Source organism: Sapajus apella, unplaced genomic scaffold (genome assembly GCF_009761245.1).
Source record: "Sapajus apella isolate SASKATOON/1434 unplaced genomic scaffold, GSC_monkey_1.0 scaffold22, whole genome shotgun sequence".
Classification (NCBI taxonomy): domain Eukaryota; kingdom Metazoa; phylum Chordata; class Mammalia; order Primates; family Cebidae; genus Sapajus; species Sapajus apella.
In genome coordinates, this window is record NW_022436962.1 from 28755768 (window position 1) to 28773819 (window position 18052).

At 36.0% G+C, this 18052-nt stretch overlaps 1 protein-coding gene across 19 annotated transcripts in view; it reads right to left on the minus strand.

Annotated features, from left to right (window-relative positions):
• Positions 1 to 18052, minus strand: part of CDC42BPA (CDC42 binding protein kinase alpha) — a 327338-nt gene that overhangs the window by 21160 nt on the left and 288126 nt on the right. For all 19 annotated transcript variants that reach the window (XM_032289464.1, XM_032289476.1, XM_032289477.1 and 16 more), the window contains 8 exons: positions 17651 to 17732; positions 15638 to 15854; positions 14420 to 14482; positions 12646 to 13239; positions 10151 to 10248; positions 7478 to 7562; positions 3679 to 3802; positions 2851 to 2968 (listed from right to left, as the gene is read on the minus strand). In XM_032289464.1, the coding sequence (XP_032145355.1) occupies positions 2851 to 2968; positions 3679 to 3802; positions 7478 to 7562; positions 10151 to 10248; positions 12646 to 13239; positions 14420 to 14482; positions 15638 to 15854; positions 17651 to 17732 (1381 nt within the window). The remainder of the gene's footprint in view (positions 1 to 2850; positions 2969 to 3678; positions 3803 to 7477; positions 7563 to 10150; positions 10249 to 12645; positions 13240 to 14419; positions 14483 to 15637; positions 15855 to 17650; positions 17733 to 18052) is intronic.

Consider the following 18052-nt stretch of genomic DNA (forward strand, 5'->3'; position numbering starts at 1 on the left):
AAAACATTAAAGGAAGGAAAGGCACATTAAAAACTAGACTGCAATGAGAAGGCAAAAAGTCACTTGTGCTAATGCCAAAAAGAACCATTATCATGTGTTAACAATATCTTCCCTTGTTTTGCTTACCAATAAAAACTAGACCTTATTTTGAACATAAAATAAGATACAGATTTTTTCTTTTTCTTTTTTCTCTCTCTTTTTTAAGAAGGAGGAAGAGGGAAGAAAAAGCAGAGTAAGGAGGGATCTCTGATATAAAAGTTCTTATAATGTTTGAAATCTGACATTTCGGCATCAAGGTGCACAGTCTTATTGGATATGAGAAGTCTGAAATAACTCTGGAACATTAACGAACTGATTTTTTACCTGATAGCAGAAGGATACCAAGCAGAGCAACATTTTGTTAAATATTATAATATGTGGGCTACAACAGAATGTATACAAAAATTTTCTATAATACTTCTAGCTACGTTGGAATATATGAGATAAAAACATTCTGTTTAAAATGAAACAGAAGTGTAAGAAATTTTAATTTTAAAAGAATATCTATTCAGTAACTACTGAAGTAATTTTATATTTGCCGATGTTTTGCTTTGCAACTTATGTATTTGAAATCTGTATCCTGCTATCCCTACATAATGCTAACTATATATTATGTATTGAAAAAAACTACTAACTCAATTTAAAAAGTTTAATTAAATTAGGACACAGCATTTGACTTATCAAATATAAGTCATAAATATATTCACATTTCAACTGTTTATCACAGTTTAAAAAATTCTTTAAAGTGTTTCGTGCCTGACATCCCACCTTCCATAAGGAAAAACAACAGGCTTTGGACTCTATAGTTATATTATGTCTACTTCTGAGGCTAATGGAAAACCAGACTTAGGACTTTAAGCAAATGTTCCTAATGGAAAAAGAATGGAGAGAAATCTGAGATCTCACTCCCAGGAAAAAGTTGAAAAAAAAAAAAAAGTAGCTTTTAAATATGACAGAAAAGTATAACCGTTTTAATATTTAGTGTGCTTGACCTAAATTTAAAAAAATTACTTTATCAAGATTAGCTTTAGTTTTTACACTTTATATTTACTCAGCACAGCTAACTAATCCTATTCCAAAAATATAAGTGATTAATGAGATTGATTTGAACTACATTAAGTATATTACTATGAATATATAATAATAATATCTTGATATTATTGCTAATGGTAATAAGAATGTCACATTCATTCATAAGCAAGCAGAGCCAACTGATGAACTGAGATATTTACACGGAAGAACTCAAGACTTGAATGTAGATTTTCTTTTTTCTTCCCATGAAATAAATGCAAATTTTCCTTTAAAAGGTATTTTTTTCTTTAATTTAAAAGAACTTGACTATACAGTGAAACAAATTATCAATTAGTGATAGATATTTATATCTTCTATCACTATAGTGTTGATAATATAATTAACTAAGATTTCCTTAGAGAGCAATTGGGTCAAGATTCACAAATCATCTCCCAAATTGCCAGGAAATATAAATTATACTTAAAATTCTGTGCAAAATTTAGCACCTATCACTACCAATCAAAAGTGTCATTTTAAAATTTTAATAGTATGCTGAGACAACTATGGTACTGAAATGTACAGAGCCTGGACAATTCCACTAATATTCTTAACTTAAACATGACAAGTCTGAGAGCCTAATCTTCATATTTTTAATACACAATAGTTCTCCAATGCTGTACTTATTTTCTTTTTTTGAGATAGGGTCTTGCTCTGTTGCCCAATGCAAAGGCAATCATAGCTCCCTGCAGTCTCAATCTCCTGGGCTCAAGTAATCCTCTCACCTCAGGCTCCTGGGAAACTAGGACTACAGGCATGCATCACCATGCCCAGCTAATGTCGTGATAGAAATGGATCTTGGCTGGGTGCGGTGGCTCAAATCTGTAATCCCAGCACTTTGGGAGGCAGAGACGGGTAGATCACGAGGTCAGGAGTTCAACACCAGCCCGACCAACATGGTGAAACCCTGTCTTTACTAAAAATACAAGAATTAGCTGGGTGTAGTGGTGGGCACCTGTAATCCCAGCTACTCAGGAGGCTGTGGCAGGAGAATCTCTTGAACCTGGGAGGCGGATGTTGCAGCCGAGATCATGCTGTTGCACTCTAGCCTGGGTGACAAAGCGAGAGTCCATCTCAAAAAAAAAAAAAAAAAAAAAAAAGAAATGGGGTCTTGTTATGTTGCCTGGGCTGGTCTTGAACTCCTGGCCTCAAGCAATCCTCATGCCTTGGCCTCCCAAAGTGCTGGGATTACAGGCATGAGCCACCACACCCAGCCTATGTTATATTTTTTTCATGTACAACTGATCCGGTGACATGTTGTAACTGGGCAAAGGAAAAAGATTTAGTTTCACAATTATCAGAGTGATGTGACCACTAATGACGAAGCTAATGTAGTTCTCTCAGGGTTGGAGGTGGGGAAGAGTAGGCCAAATATCTGTACTGATTTGCTAAAACGTAGTGAAATTTTAGTGAGTTGGCAACCACATTCCAAACTTGGTATAGAACACCTCTCCAAATCTGGTAGTTTCTTCCACCAACAATAGTAAATCTAGGCATGGGAGAAATTCTCCAATATGGAGCTAAATAAGAACTTGATTTGCTTGGCTTCTGACAGACATCTAAATTTTGTGTTTTGTTCATCAGGTATGTCATCATACATATTAGACATATTGTGGTAGACTGAGAGAAACATTTCCTCATTACATTCACATATCCTTTGAAGTCTATGTATATATTTAAGCCTACATATTTACATTCCTCTCCTCCTGGCCCTTTTTTACATTCACTCTTAATTCCTCTTACCATGGGAAGGTCTTTCAGGATCTGTATTCCATCTCCAGGACCCATGTGTGCTATGTGGTTAAAATTAGTTGGATTAGAAATTAATTTATTTCTCATTTCTGGATCTCGTAGCATCTCCCTGTAACACAAAGCATCTGCTTAGACACTGTTCCCAAATTTACATCATTTATAAAAAAATTAAGCATACTTAATATTCTTAATAAAAACTGTTAAATCACATTAATAAGAATAAAATTAGAGTAACAGAATATACTCAATTAAAAATTTACTTCCTAAAAATGTTTTGTTTTACATTTTAAATAAAGGATCTTATGATTTTAGGTAGAAAAGTAGAGAGAGTCCTTTTAAATACTTAAGACATCAAAGAAGCTCTACTCTATTTTACATATAATTGTGAACATTTTATGTCTTTAAAAATGATTAATAACACTTCAGAAATGATTTTATATGTAACTGTAAATACTACACTCCTACTTCTGTTTGCTCATGAAGAGAGTAGTCTGAACTTACAAATACAGTAAACTTGTATGCATAGCTATGTTCTATGCTTATATTGTAGAAGAGGTACACAATACAAAAATATGACTATTCCATATACATACAGAAGTGAATAAAAATAAGGTCCTTAATCTGGTACATACTCACAACTTTGAGAATATTAATTAAAGTGACATTGAGAAGTTACATTCATTACTGGTTTTTGACACCACAGATGAATGAGATTTTCAGACACCCAATTTTCCTTCCAAATCAAATACAGTATCATCACCAAGTAGCCCTTCAGATGGTACGAGCATGCATGGATGATAGTACAGGTTAAGTATCTACCTCCTCTGCTGCATCCTTTCCTCTTCTGGAACTCTGAAGGAATAACGCCGCTTATTGTTAAGATTTCTAACCATTTGTTTCCGACTATTATCTGATGTTTCAGGAACTACCAGTTCATCCCCTTCTGTTAAAAAAAAAAAAATACAAACAATAATGATGTTCTTTAAACTGCTAAAATGCTTTTTATCTATTAGTCTCCAAGACAGTACAAACATTGATTACTAATACAAGCATATGCAATTCTGGTTTTTGAATGTTGTGCTGATAATCACAGTAAGTAAGATTTAACAGAACCTATGTAAACAGATAACATGCTGAAAGTAAACATAGCTTACAAAATATACTTTCACTTTTACTTGACTATAAACATAGTGTGACATAATTTTACTTGAAGAAAACTGTAGTTGTCTTGGTGTCCTGTCACTCTGCTCAGCCATGCCACCCTGGTATCTCAATACTGTATTTTCTCTCCCTCTAGGTATTGATTTTAATGGCTTAGGGTGTTGTTAAAAAGCTACTATTGTTACCCTAAACAGTAATCAGGCGTAAATGGTAAGCTATTTGTGTAAATAACAATACAACTATCTTTTTCTTTAGAGACGGAGTTTCGTTCTTGTTACCCAGGCTGGAGTGCAATGGCATGATCTCGGCTCACTGCAACCTCCGCCTCCTAGGTTCAGGCAATTCTCCTGCCTCAGCCTCCTGAGTAGCTGGGATTACAGGCACGCACCACCATGCCCAGCTAATTTTTTGTATTTTTTAGTAGAGACGGGGTTTCACCATGTTGACCAGGATGGTCTCGATCTCTTGACCTCATGATCCACCTGCCTCGGCCTCCCAAAGTGCTGGGATTACAGGCTTGAGCCCCAGCGCCCGGCCCACAACTATCTTTATATAATAAAAAAAATTTCCTGCAACTTTCAATCTATGAGATATGGAGTAAAAAGGAGTTGTGCTCCCACTACCCTTCCTTTACAAAAGGTAAGAATCTGTCGCTTATAAAATATAGGCAGAGTAGGGTTACGGTTAATTCTTAAGGGCCTAGGATTTTTTTGAATGGTAAGTGAGCACTGACTTCAACTTAAAGCTATAACTACATTAATCCCAACAAGAGTCAGCCTGTTCTTTGAAGCCAGGCATTGACTTCTCTCTAGCTATGAAAGCCCTAGATGGCATCTTCTTCCTATAGAAGTCTGTTTTATCTAAACTGAATATGTATTGTTCGTGTAGCCACCTTCATCAATTATCTTAGCTATGTCTTCTGGATCAATTGCTGCAGCTTATACATCAGCATTTGCTGTTTCACCTTGCACTCTTACGTTACAGAAATGGCTTCTTTCTTAAGTCATATGAGCCAAACTCTGCTAGCTTCAGACTTTTCTACTGCAGCTTCCTGACTGCTCTCAGCTTTTACAGAATCGGAGAGACAGCTTTGCTCTGGATTAGGCTTTAGCTTAAGGGAGTGTTGTGGCTGATAGTCTATCCAGACCACTAAAACTTTCTCTGCAACACCAGTGAGGTTGTTTCACTTTCTTATCATTCTTGTGTTCTCTGTAGTAGCACTTTTAATTTCTTTCAAGAACTTTTCCTTCGCACTCATGACTTGGCTAACTGGTGCAAGAAGCCTCGCTTGCAGCCTATTTTGACTTTCAACATGCTTTCCTCATTAAGTTGAATCATTTCTAGCTTTTGATTTACAGTAAGAGATGTGCAACTCTTCTTTTTAGTTGAACACTTAAGAGTCTATTGCAGGGTTATTAATTGGCCTATTTTCACTTCTGTTGGTTCTCAGGGAATAGGGAGGCCCAAAGAGAGGGAGGGAGACCAGGGAACAGCTGCTTGATGGAAAAGTCAGAACACACACATTAATCAATTAAGTTTGGCATCTTATTTGGACATGGTGTGTGGCACCCCAAAACAATTACAATAACCTCAAATTTGGATCACTGATCACAGGTCACCATAACAGACAGAACAATAGTGAAAAAGTTTTAAATATTGCAATAATTACCAAAATGTGAAAGAGATATGAAATCAACACATGCTGTTGGAAAAGTGGCACTGATGAACTTACTGGGGGCAGCACTGCCATAAACCTGCGATTTGTAAAAAAAATGTAGTATCCGTGGAACACGATAAAGTGGCGCACAATAAAATGAGGTATGCCTATATAAAACTAAGTACAGGTCTTGGAAATGAAGAATCTAAAGCTTACATTTCATTAACTTCATGAGATATCCATCTCTGAATGAGAATCACTTCTAAAACCTGAATATCCTTTTCTAAGTCATAACGGAATATCCTCTTAGCATAGACTTCTGCTGTTTCACCAGCATGTTCACCAGGAAACCTCTGGTTCCAAGAGAAGGTACCAAGGCACTGAACCAGAAATCAAGCAATTTTGTGTACTCCAGTACTTATAACACAAAAACAAACCAACAAAATAAAACCAAAAAAACAAAAATAATCACACACACACACACACACACACACAAAACTTCTGATGAATCTTTTTGATGGTAGAAAAGAAAAATTTATTGGAGGAATATGGGGTAGGTGGGAGAAAAGCATTAAGATAATAATTTCACTACCCCAAAATAATGGGTCTAAAAGTTTTAATGTGTTTTCTTGAGGCCAATAATTTTACTTACATTTAAATCTACTTAAATTATTCTAAATACTGGCTGGGCATGATGGCTTAGGCCTATAATCCCAGTACTTTGGGAGGCTGAGGTGGGTGGATCATTTGAGGTCAGGAGTTCAAGACCAGCCTGGCTAACATGGTGAAACTCCATCTCCACTAAAAAAAAAAAAAAATAAATTAGCTGGGTATGGTGTCGCACACCTATAATCCTAGCTACTGGGAAAGCTGAGGTGGGAGGGTCACTTGAATCTGGGAGGCAGAGGTTGAGTCAGATTGTGTCACGGCACTACAGCCTGGGGAACAGAGTGAGACTCCATCTCAAAAAAAAAAAAAAAATTATTTTAAATACATAATGTACTGTAAGTACATCTTTGCTAACAGACCTGCCACAAGAGATCAGAAATTTACAAATTTTGTTCTATAGAAATTTGCTGCTATGACATGAAAATGACTTTATTATATGGAAGAGGACACTATAATAATATTTGATAAAAGTGAGATTTTAACTATTTGGACACACTCTGGCAAACAACATTTAATTCTAGGTGGACAGTCTCCCTGCAATTTTATGTGTGGTATGTAACGACATGAGTGACAGTCTCACCTCAATATTTTGGTCACTGACCAAATATCCTCCCTCCTGTCTGTAACACTCTGGGTCTCCATTCCCTCTCCTGATTCTGGGCACTGCCATGATTCTCCTCTCTTTCCTGCATCTTTCTATTTTGACATCACCCCTTCCGAAGTGCTAGGCCCTGTACACTGTGGCAGGAGACATGTTCCTGAAGACATATTCTTCAACTCTAGGTGAGTGTTTATAATTTGAATGTTACAAATTTTGGTTAGGTTCTACAATATTGGAAATACAGAAGATATAATCAGCTACAATTTCTCTACTTACCCAGGTACTCCACAGAAAAATAACAAGATAAGTCAATCAAATACAGAATGACTTAAACAGAATCACTTTTGGCTCAGTAATTTATTTTAATATATTAAGACCAGGATAGTGGCCAACATCACAGACTTGGAGTAAGATATACCTGTGATGAAATCTGGACTTGGGCACTCATTATTCATGTGACCTTGGGCAGTCAGCTTAGAAATAATACTTCCAATGAAGCTATCCCTATGAATATATACATATTTTCTTACCTGCCATCTTATTTTTGAAATATATTAATCTAATGGTCTCCAACCCTAAAAGATTTAATGATCCTTCATTGTTTAAAGGTCGAACCTAAAATTAAAAAAACACAGTATTTCAACAAAACCTTTAAAAATTAAATCATACAACTTTTGCTGTGCTTATAAAGCACAACTTATTAAGATTTCTCATTTATCTACTTCAAAATACAGTCCTCTCAGAAAAATCAATTGCGAATCAATTCCAGTTAATAATTCTGATTGGAAAGGTATAATACTATCTAATTTAAACAAACAAACTTACAAAGATGTCTATCCTAGGCGAATGAATAAGTAGAAATACATTTAAACCTTAGACTTTTTAAAGCAATTAATGACCTAATAGTTATACTAAGAAGACATCTCCAAAGCTGATTTATGAATTTTTACTATTAAAAACTGAATGCATACATATGATGGAGATGGATGGGTAGATCACTGGGGAAAGGAGGCACTGCCAGTAAATAGTGATTGAGCAACTGGTTATATGGAACCAATAAAATCAAATCTCTACTTCACACCATACACAAAAGCATCAATTCCAAATGGATTAAGAACATAAATGTAATAGGCTAAGCTTTACAAAGTTTGGAGGTTGAATATATACATTTCAAAAAGATTTTTTTTAAAAAGGAAAATGTTTGGAGGAGAACAGAATGTATCTTATGACCTTAAGGTAGGAAAAAGTTGCTTAAACAAGAGAAAAAAGAAAAACATAAAGGATAAGAAAGATATATTTAACTACATTAAAATTAGTAACTTCTGTTCAGCCAAATACAAATGAATAAATAGGTCACAAAGAAGAAAAAGATTTACATATCCATTATTAACCAGTAACCACAATGTATAAAGAATTCCAATAAATAACAAAACTATGGCCAATCCAATAGCAAAATGAGCAAAAAACATGACCAGGCACTTCATGGAAGAGGAAATATAAATGATGAATAAACATACAAAAAGACTTTCAACTACACAGTTAATTAGGGACATGTAAATTGAAATGTCAATGAGATGCTACTTTGTACCCATTTACAAAACCTATAAATTGTGACAATGGAAAGTACTAGAATGTGAATCAGAATTCCTTTATGCTGTTGATGGGAGTATCAGTTGGTACAATACTTTGGAAAATAATATGACACTATCTCATAAAGCTGAATAACTGAACTCCCTATGTCCTATCAGTTCTGCTTTTAGGTATATGACTTAAACTCCTAGAAACATATTCCAAAAAACATATGCAGGAAAACCACAATTGGAAAAGCTAGTAAATAATTCAATGTCTACCAATCACAGAATAAACAGTGATAAATTCACCCAACAGAATATTTTATAGTATTGAAAAGCTATAAACTATGGTATATGTAACAACATGAATGAATGAAACTTAGCAGATGAGTAAAGAAAGCAAGATAGAAAATGACTATATATTATAACATTTTTATAAAGTTCATAACAAAGCAAAACTGAAAGATATATTGTTTAAGAATACTTAAATATGCAAATATTCTGTATTTTAAGAAAAGCAAACGAAGGATAAGCACAACATGATGCAGTTTGCAGTTATATAAGTGATGTTCTGATTCTCAGGTTAGGAGGTAGGTTCATGAGTGATCAGTTTATTACTATGCTTCACAAAGGCCATCTATCTATTCTTTCACATATATTGCAAAAATTACATGATAAAAATAAAAAACAGGGCTGGGTGTAGTGGCTCATGCCTGTAATCCCAGCACTTTGGGACGTCAAGGTGGGTGGATCACTTGAGTTCAGAAGTTTGAGGCTAACCTGTTCAACATGGTAAAACTCGATCTCTACTAAACACACAAAAATGAGCAGGGTGTGGTGGTGTACACCTGTAGTCCCAACTACTCAGGGGGCAGAGGTGGGAGTATCGCTTGAACCCAGGAGGTGAAGGCTGCAGTGAGCTGAAATTGTGCCACTGTGCTCCAACCTAGATGACAAAGTGAGAGCTCAAAAAAAAAAAAAAAAAAATCACCTATTCTCTAAACCGTGCCCCCCAACTAATCATATATGCTAAATATACATTATATCGATCTATATAAAACTACTGCTCTTCATTTTTGCAAACTAGCGGGTCTATGCTTGTAAAAATTCTCTTTGTTATGGAAACATTGGATTACGTATTAAGAAAAATGTTATGTTTTATTAGGAAAATATGAAACCTTTGTTTTTCAATCATGAGACACTTAAAGAGTTTTGGTTCCTCAAGTTTAATCAATTTCTAGCCTGTGAAATCTGTCCTCACAGGATTAAACACTGGGTAAATAACAATTATAATTCATAATAATGATGTATTTCTTCAGAGCTCCTTAATCCAAAAGTGGAGGATAACAATGACATTTTATTTTAGGTTGTAGGATATATTCTAGTTGTTCATAATAATAACAATCATACTTTGCATAAACCAAATATAGTAAGATTAGTATGGTTTTAGATATGCATAAGGAAATTAACCAACTTGAGTTTTTTTCTATTTTCTTACTCTTAGCTAAGTCCCAAACTGCCAATTACAGATGCCAGAAAATGCTGAGTTAATTTAAAAAAAATTACTATGTAGTAATTTAGTGTTTTCACTTACACTCAGTTGGCTTAGCTCACATTTTAATGTTAAATTACCTTTTTGAGAGGAAGAGTCTGAATCCATTCCATGGAGTTCACATCAAAGATATCAACTGCATTTTCACTGTACACCGAGAGATATGGTGCGTTGTAACCTGGGAGAAGGAAAGGAGGAGACAGCTTGCGGATGACTTTTAACTATTAAACTCCAAACATTTTTAAAGGTCTACACTAAATAACCGTAGAACAGAATCCCACCCAAATCCTATGTGGCTATCATTTAGTAGCCACATCAAAACATTTTTGAAGCAAACAGAACATATATTACAAATGAAGAACTGACATACCATGGTTCAGATCATACAGCCATTATAATATAGAAGGATTCTGTAAACACCAGGGGTATACTATTTCCTTGCCCAACATGAGTTCTATAAAGAAATTTCATTATATTTACAGTATTTGATTCCTAAAGTAGTTAAGTTACTGACATCGAATCAAACTTAGAAAGCAGAGAAATCTTCAGGTAAAGTTCTAGTCCCAGTTAAGAATGTATAATAAAGCACTGTAGCACAGTTACATGAATAGGGTAGATGCTTAATATATACTTATAGAAGAACAGAAAACCAGACACCACATGTTCTCACTCATAAGTGGGTGTTGAACAATGAGAACACACGGACACAGGGAGGGGAACATCGCACACTGGGGCCTGGGGGGTGGGGGTCTAGGGGAGGAATAGCAGGAGGTGGGGAGATTGGGGAGGGATAGCATTAGGAGAATACCTAATGTAGATGACAGGGCAATGAATGCAGCAAACCATCATCATGGCACATGTATAACTATGTTAACAAACCTGCACGATTTGCACATGTACCCTAGAGCTTGAAGTATAATAAATTTAAAAAAAATCCAAAAAAAAGCAACCTAATATTTATACATATATAAAAAAACATATATACATTACTCCTTCTCCTATCTTGTTTCAATTGAAGAGCTTTCACTCCTCCTGCCCCCAAGTAATCCTTGCGCCTGTCTTCTGAATTTTGTCCTCTCTGGCCTTCTTGGGGGTCTTACTCTATTTCCTATATAGACAACTTTTCCAGGTAGTTCCCTAAGGGATTTTCCCTTCAACATTTTAACATGCTCAAGTATTTTGCATTAAAAACAAAAGTTTGGATGAAATACTTCTCCTATGTGCTTCTACAGAACTCTGCACTTCTGCTATCATAACACTTACACTCCACTGCAACTACTTGCTTTATCACGAATCTTTTCCACTGCACCCCATGCTCTGTGGTGCTAAGACTCTATTTATTTTACTCATTGCTGTAACTCATACTCAATGGCACATACTCAATAACTGGATTATTATTCAATAACCAAAGTATTCTCTAATTAAAAGTATTCGATAAGGCTGGGTGTGGTGATTCAAGCCTGTAATCTCAGTGCTTTGGGAGGCCAAGTTGGGAGGACTGCTTGAGGCCAAGAATTTGAGACCAGCCTGAACAACTAATGAGACCATCTCTACAAAAATAAAAATAAAAATAAAAACATGGCAGGCGCAGTGGCTCACGCCTGTAATCTCAGCACTTTGGGAGGCTGAGGCAGGAGGATCATGAGATCAGGAGTTCAAAACCAGCCTGGCCAAGATGGTGAAACTCCGTCTCTACTAAAAATACAAAAAAGTAGCCGGGCATGGTGGTATGCGCCTCTAATCCCAGCTACTTGGGAGGCTGAGGCAGAGAAATGCTTAACCTGGGAGGCGGAGGTTGCAGTGAGCTGGGATCGTGCCATTGCACTCCAGCCTGGCAAAAGAGTGAGACTCCGTCTCAAAATAAACAAATAAATAAAAATAAAAACATAAGCTGGGCATGGTGGTGTGCACCTGTTGTTCCAGCTACTCGGGAGGCTGAAGGAGGAGGACTGCTTCAGCCCAGGAGTTGGAGACTGCAGTGGGTTATGATGATACCACTATACTCTAACCTGGGTGAATGAGCAACAGACTTCATCTCTCACACACACAAAAAGTACTTAATAATTTATCATGTCTTAATATTTCTTGAAGGGGCAAAATAAGCAATTATAAGTATTTACCCATCTAGATAAAAATGGAAAACCGAAAGAAACACCTCTTGTAGATGCTACATCATACCTTAATATACCTGATCAAATAATTCACTTAGTAACTACTTCTCCAGAATAAGTTCTGTGAGACACTGAAGCTTACAAGCACCATATTTTGGGGGACCATGAGATAATAGTTCAGGATTATTTCAAAATATGACATGGGGTAAAAAATCCATCTTAGTGAAATATTGCACGGAAAGAGGTTTCATTTAAATTAAGTGCATGTTAATGCTGGCCCTGTTTGCCTAGGCCTAACTACACATGGTTTTTACATAAACAACATAATCGATACTGAGGAACAGCATTGAGAATGACTTTTTCAAACACGGTTATTAATAATGACAACATTTGTGAGATGACGTGGAAGGGAAAGGAAGGAAAGAGACATAAAGATAAGACAGCCATAAGAAAGAGAATCTTACAACAAGAGGAAGGATTTGCTGGCCACATCAATTCCTGTTGTCTAGATCTTCGGCCCTGGCAGTCAGTGTATATCCCAATGCTGTTAAAACACAGCAGATATTCTTTACTGGAGATCTCAACTGCGCAGATAGCATCCATTGGTTGATGTGCAATAAATGATAGCGTATGGTCATTTAAATGGAGCATACTGTATGGACTTCCTTCTCCATTCAAGGGGTATCTTAGAAATCCTGACTGGAATCCCACACAGAGCTGTTCACTGAAGATTGCCATCCACTGGACATTATACGGGACTTGAATTTCCTTAAATTTTCTGTGACGGGTCTTGCTCTGAAATAGTTCATAACAGAGGACCTGTCTTTTCATAGCCACACACAGGCATGTGAGAGCTCCATGGCGCACCTTTCCAGATGCTATGGTTTGACACCCTTTAGTTTCTGCCAGCTTGTAAAAATCAGTCTCTCGCCCATCCAAAGCTGACATAGGAAAAAGTCGTACATGACGATTTCGTCCTGAGATCACAGCAACAAGCTGATCATTTGGAATGAGTTCAATCTGATGAATCTTCTTATTGTCACCAACTCTAATAATTTCTAAACACAGAAAGAATAATAAATCGAATGAAAAAGTTTTAATGATTAATCATATCCCAGTTATACTCAAAAGGATATAAGTCAACTTACAGATGCACACACAGAAGAATAAGAGATCAGAAGTCAAAGGGAAAACGAAAGATAATCAAACCCATCATAAGAGAATTTAACTCACCTATAGTATGTATTGAGTCCTGAGATTTCTGGCAGCCAAGTCAAACCCCAAAGGATTCTTGCGTAAAAGTATGCCAAATTTTCAAGGAAAACTTTTTTACTGGCGCTAAATTCTAGGGAATGTCACCATGGAATTCCCATTTTTAAAAGCAGAGAACTCATTTTTCAGAAGGTATTTATATGGGTAACAATGCATTGTCTTAAATGTATTGTTTTCCCATGATCTAAGTTGATATAAATATAAAACTTAGAATGTCGCATTTATGAATACCAAGTTTTATTGGTCTCTCTTTATTTCACCCAGCATTTAGTTTTTCCCTAGAAGAAAAACCTCCAAATAAATACATTTTAATAGTTATTGCCTCTTCTGGTACTAATAGAACAATGGGAAAATCAAGTTGTACTTTTTTTTCATGTTCCATCTTTAGAAATGCAATCTGGGCTGGGCGTGATGGCTCATGCCTGTCATCCCAGCACTCTGGGACACCGAGCCGGGTGGTTCACACCTGAGGTCGAAACCAGTCTGACCAACATGGAGAAACCCCGTCTCTACTAAAAATACAAAATTAGCTGGGAATGGTGGCACATGCCTGTAATCCCAGCTACTCAGGAGGCTGAGGCAGGAGAATTGCTTGAACCTGGGAGGTGGAGGTTGCGGTGAGCCAAGATGGTGCTACTGCACTCCAGCCTGGGCAACAAGAGCGAAACTCCATCTCAAAAAGAAAAAAGAAAAAAAAGAAATGCAATGTGAGTTCATACAGAACTGTTAAATAAAATGGTACAAGAAGACAATGCACATTTGAAGTTTTAAACCTCAGGGGGATTATAGAAATTTAAAACTAATCTTTTAATTTATAAACATATCAACTTAGGTCTGGAAAATTTTAATCACAGGATAAGTAAGAGCAAATCCTGCTCCTTGTAGAATTTAGAATCTAGAGTTCAAATTTTTTTAACACATGATTTAAAATTACTCCAAAAAAAAAAAAAAAAAGTTTTCTCTTACCATCTTTGGTGACATGTACAACAAATAACCCTTCTTCATTTCCCAAAGCAATCCTTTCATGATCTATGTAAGACATGAATATGAAAGATTTTTGTCAGGAAAAAAAACATGTGATGCTAATAAAACAGATGATAAGAACATTTAGTGCAAAAAATGGAAATAAATTACAATAATGGTTTACACTATTTCTTTTCAGATTATACTGGTAAATCTCTCATGTCTTCTAAAATAGAATAATTATTAAAAAGTAATCCATATGAATACCTAAAAAAAGAAGTAAATGTTTGTTTAATAAATGATGAAACAAAATGAAAAACCTAGGTTGTTAGTACCCTAGGTCTAGTTCTACACTTCCTGTTTGGGGAGGGAAAAATTTTGAATGGTATTTTAACCCTACTCATTAAACTTTTCAGTATTTATGGAAAGTAACAAAAGAATTGGATGCATATATAAGAATACAGCAAAAATGTAAACCTCCCGACACAGAAGCTACCATTTGTTAAAGGAATTTCTTTTTTTTGTTTGTTTTGAGATGGAGTCTTGCTCTGTTGTCCAGGGTAGGGTGCGCAGGTATGATCTCGGCTCACTGCAACTTCCACCTCCCGGGTTCAAGTGATTCTCCTGCCTCAGCTCGCCCAGTAGCTGGGACTACATGTGTGCACCACCATGCTCAGCTAATTTTTTTTGGCATTTTTAGTAGAGATGGGGTTTCACCATATTGGTTAGGCTGGTCTTGAACTCCTGACCTCGTGATTCGCCCGCCTTGGGCTCCCAAAGTGCTGGGATTACAAGCATAAGCCACCGTGCCCAGCTATGGGGCATTTCTTTTATGCAAGGCAGTCTGTCTGTTATGTATTCCATCTTATTTAAACTTCCCAATAACCTTAGCAGGTAATTACCATCTATATTTTATGTATTAAACTCTAAGAAACTAACTTGCTCTAAATCACACAAGCAGAAAATAGATTGGTTGAACTAATGTTTAGCACGTTGTTTTTTTCAGGGAAAAAGGCACTTTGAAAGTGTGCTTATACTCCTGTTTACTGAAAAACAAAGATCTCATATAGGTCTCATTCATTCAATAAACACTTACTGAGCATTTGTGATACAATGCACAGTATGTTGGACACTGGGGATTCCTAGATGAAAGCCAATCCCTGTTCTCAAGGTAGATTAGTAAACAATTATAATAATATAATAAATATTATAAATTCATACCTATTATTGCAGCTGCCTGGGTTGTTTTAATGAGGGGTAGAGTGCTGTCATAAGCCTCTTTGGGAACATAGACTGAGCGGTCTCTGAATTTGTTTTTCTTCAAAATCTTGTGCAATTCACTCAGCACTCCCACCCACTTACTCTTCTCATTCTCACTGTCTGCTAGCATCAGGATTGAACACTTGTTATTAGATGCTGAGAGCTGGGAAGCTGTGACCTAGAACAATTTAATCAATATTCATGATATTAGAAAACAGGCACCCTTTATGCTAGTTTCATGATTATATTAGTCTGCCTAGCATTCACCAATAAAATGAGCATTCATTAAATGATAACTCTACTGGAGTTTAGCTTTTCCTAATTGGAATAACTAGTTTTAGCACTAGAATACATGACAAAGCAAAAGTGACAGATACCATTTGAAATGTTTGTATTATTTTCATTTTCCTTCTATAAAAGTGCCAAACACTATCACTAAAGAGGCATTAAATATACTCATATATAACAACAACAACATCTGACATTTATTGAGTAAATACCGAGCACCAGGTAGATCTAAATACTTTACTAGTATTACCTCATTTAACTCTGTTAACATCGTCATGAGATAGGATGTAATGCCTTTATATCCTTATTTTATATATGAAAAAACTGTGATACAAGGCAATTAAGTAATTTCGCCAACGACACACAACTAGAACTCTGGTGCCCATGATCTTAAGCGCTACGCTATACTGACTTGCAACTTGTTTTAAGAAGTCAGAAGTGCTCAGTAATACATTCTGTTATTTCACAACTCACATCATCATTAAGATTTTATCATTTGAATTAGTATTTAAAGTTTATCATTATATAAACAATACTATCAAAGCAGTTTTAAAATTTACATATATGAATTCCTTTAAGAATTCATTATTAAGTAGCAGTGACAATAAAACTGCACTATGAAAATCAGTTATAGATAAGGGGGCCTCTGTAGGCTCCCTTGGTGGCAGGGAAGAAAATAAATAGCTGTCGGTCTGGGAACTCAGAGACTAAGTAAACTTTTTGCCTGATCTTCCTTAGGTGCAAGATTCATAGACAAATATAGGCAAATAGGCATAACAATTGGGCAGTAGTCTTTTTTTTTTTTTAACCTCTATTGTCTTAATTTACCAACTCAAGATTGCATTGTGGCAATAACCTCCAAAGATGGCTACCAACAAGTCCTCCTAAGGAATTCTATTCTTCTCATCACGAGGTGAAGTCTATTTCCCCTCCCCTTAAATCTGGGCTGACCTCAGGACTTGCTTTGACCAACAGAAAGCAGTAGGGTTATTATACCTGTTTTAGACCTAGTCCTCAAAGGGCCTGGCAGCTTCTTTTGTTCTCTTAGAAGCCAGCCACTGGGGGCTCAGCCAGCCTACCTGATGACCAGAGACCACATGGAGAGAGTTCACAAAGAGGAGAACTGAGATCACCCAGCTAACAGTCAGCACCCAGATGTAAGAGCAAGGTCATTAGATGTTCTGGCCCAAAATGAGCTGAATGCAGTCACATGAGTGACACTAGCTGACACCACAAGAAGGTACAGCTAACCCAAAGAATAGTGAAAAATAATAAATCATTGTTGGTTTAAGCTACTAAGTTTTGGAATGGTTGTTACAAAGCATTAAGCAACAAACACATTAATTTTCAAAGAGAGACTTTTATTTTTTAAAAAACTTGAGAAACCTCACACTTAGCCAATTTTCCATGCGGTAGTATTTATTTGAAAATTGAATCGGAACTAAAAAATATTATCTACCAGCATATTTTATAAGCCATGTATTGAAGCTTTCTCCAGGTCTTTCACTAATTAAATACTTACTTAGCACCAATTTTCTATACTTTCAAGTACTGGATGACATGGAATATGTAAAGGAATATAAAGATTGGTTCTACTTATAGTGAGTTTATGATTTATATAGGGAGGTAAAATATAGTCATTGAAAACACGTAATTCAGCAATCAAATTATAGCATACACACTTACTCTAAATATACAGGGTATATCTTTTCGACTTGCATGGATAACATCCGAGGCTAAGACTGAACTCACAGAAAATTCTTCATCCCTGAATGAAAAGCAAAGCATTAAAAGTTAGTATATGTGGCTATGTGTGTGGTTTGGGTGTGTATCCAAATAACACATACGAAGCAATATCCAAAGTTTAACTGCACCAAACACCCAAATTTAATTTTTTAAAAATTTAATTTTCCCCTACTGTAATTAATAGTGCCCCAAATAATTTATCAAGAATAACTTCCTAGTGGCATATTATACAAGAGCTAGAAATCATTTTTGGCTTTCCCACAGTCACAAAGCCAGTAAGCATACACGTAGAACTGAGATTTGAACCCTAGTAGGTCTCTGGAGCCTCCAGTGCACCCTCTT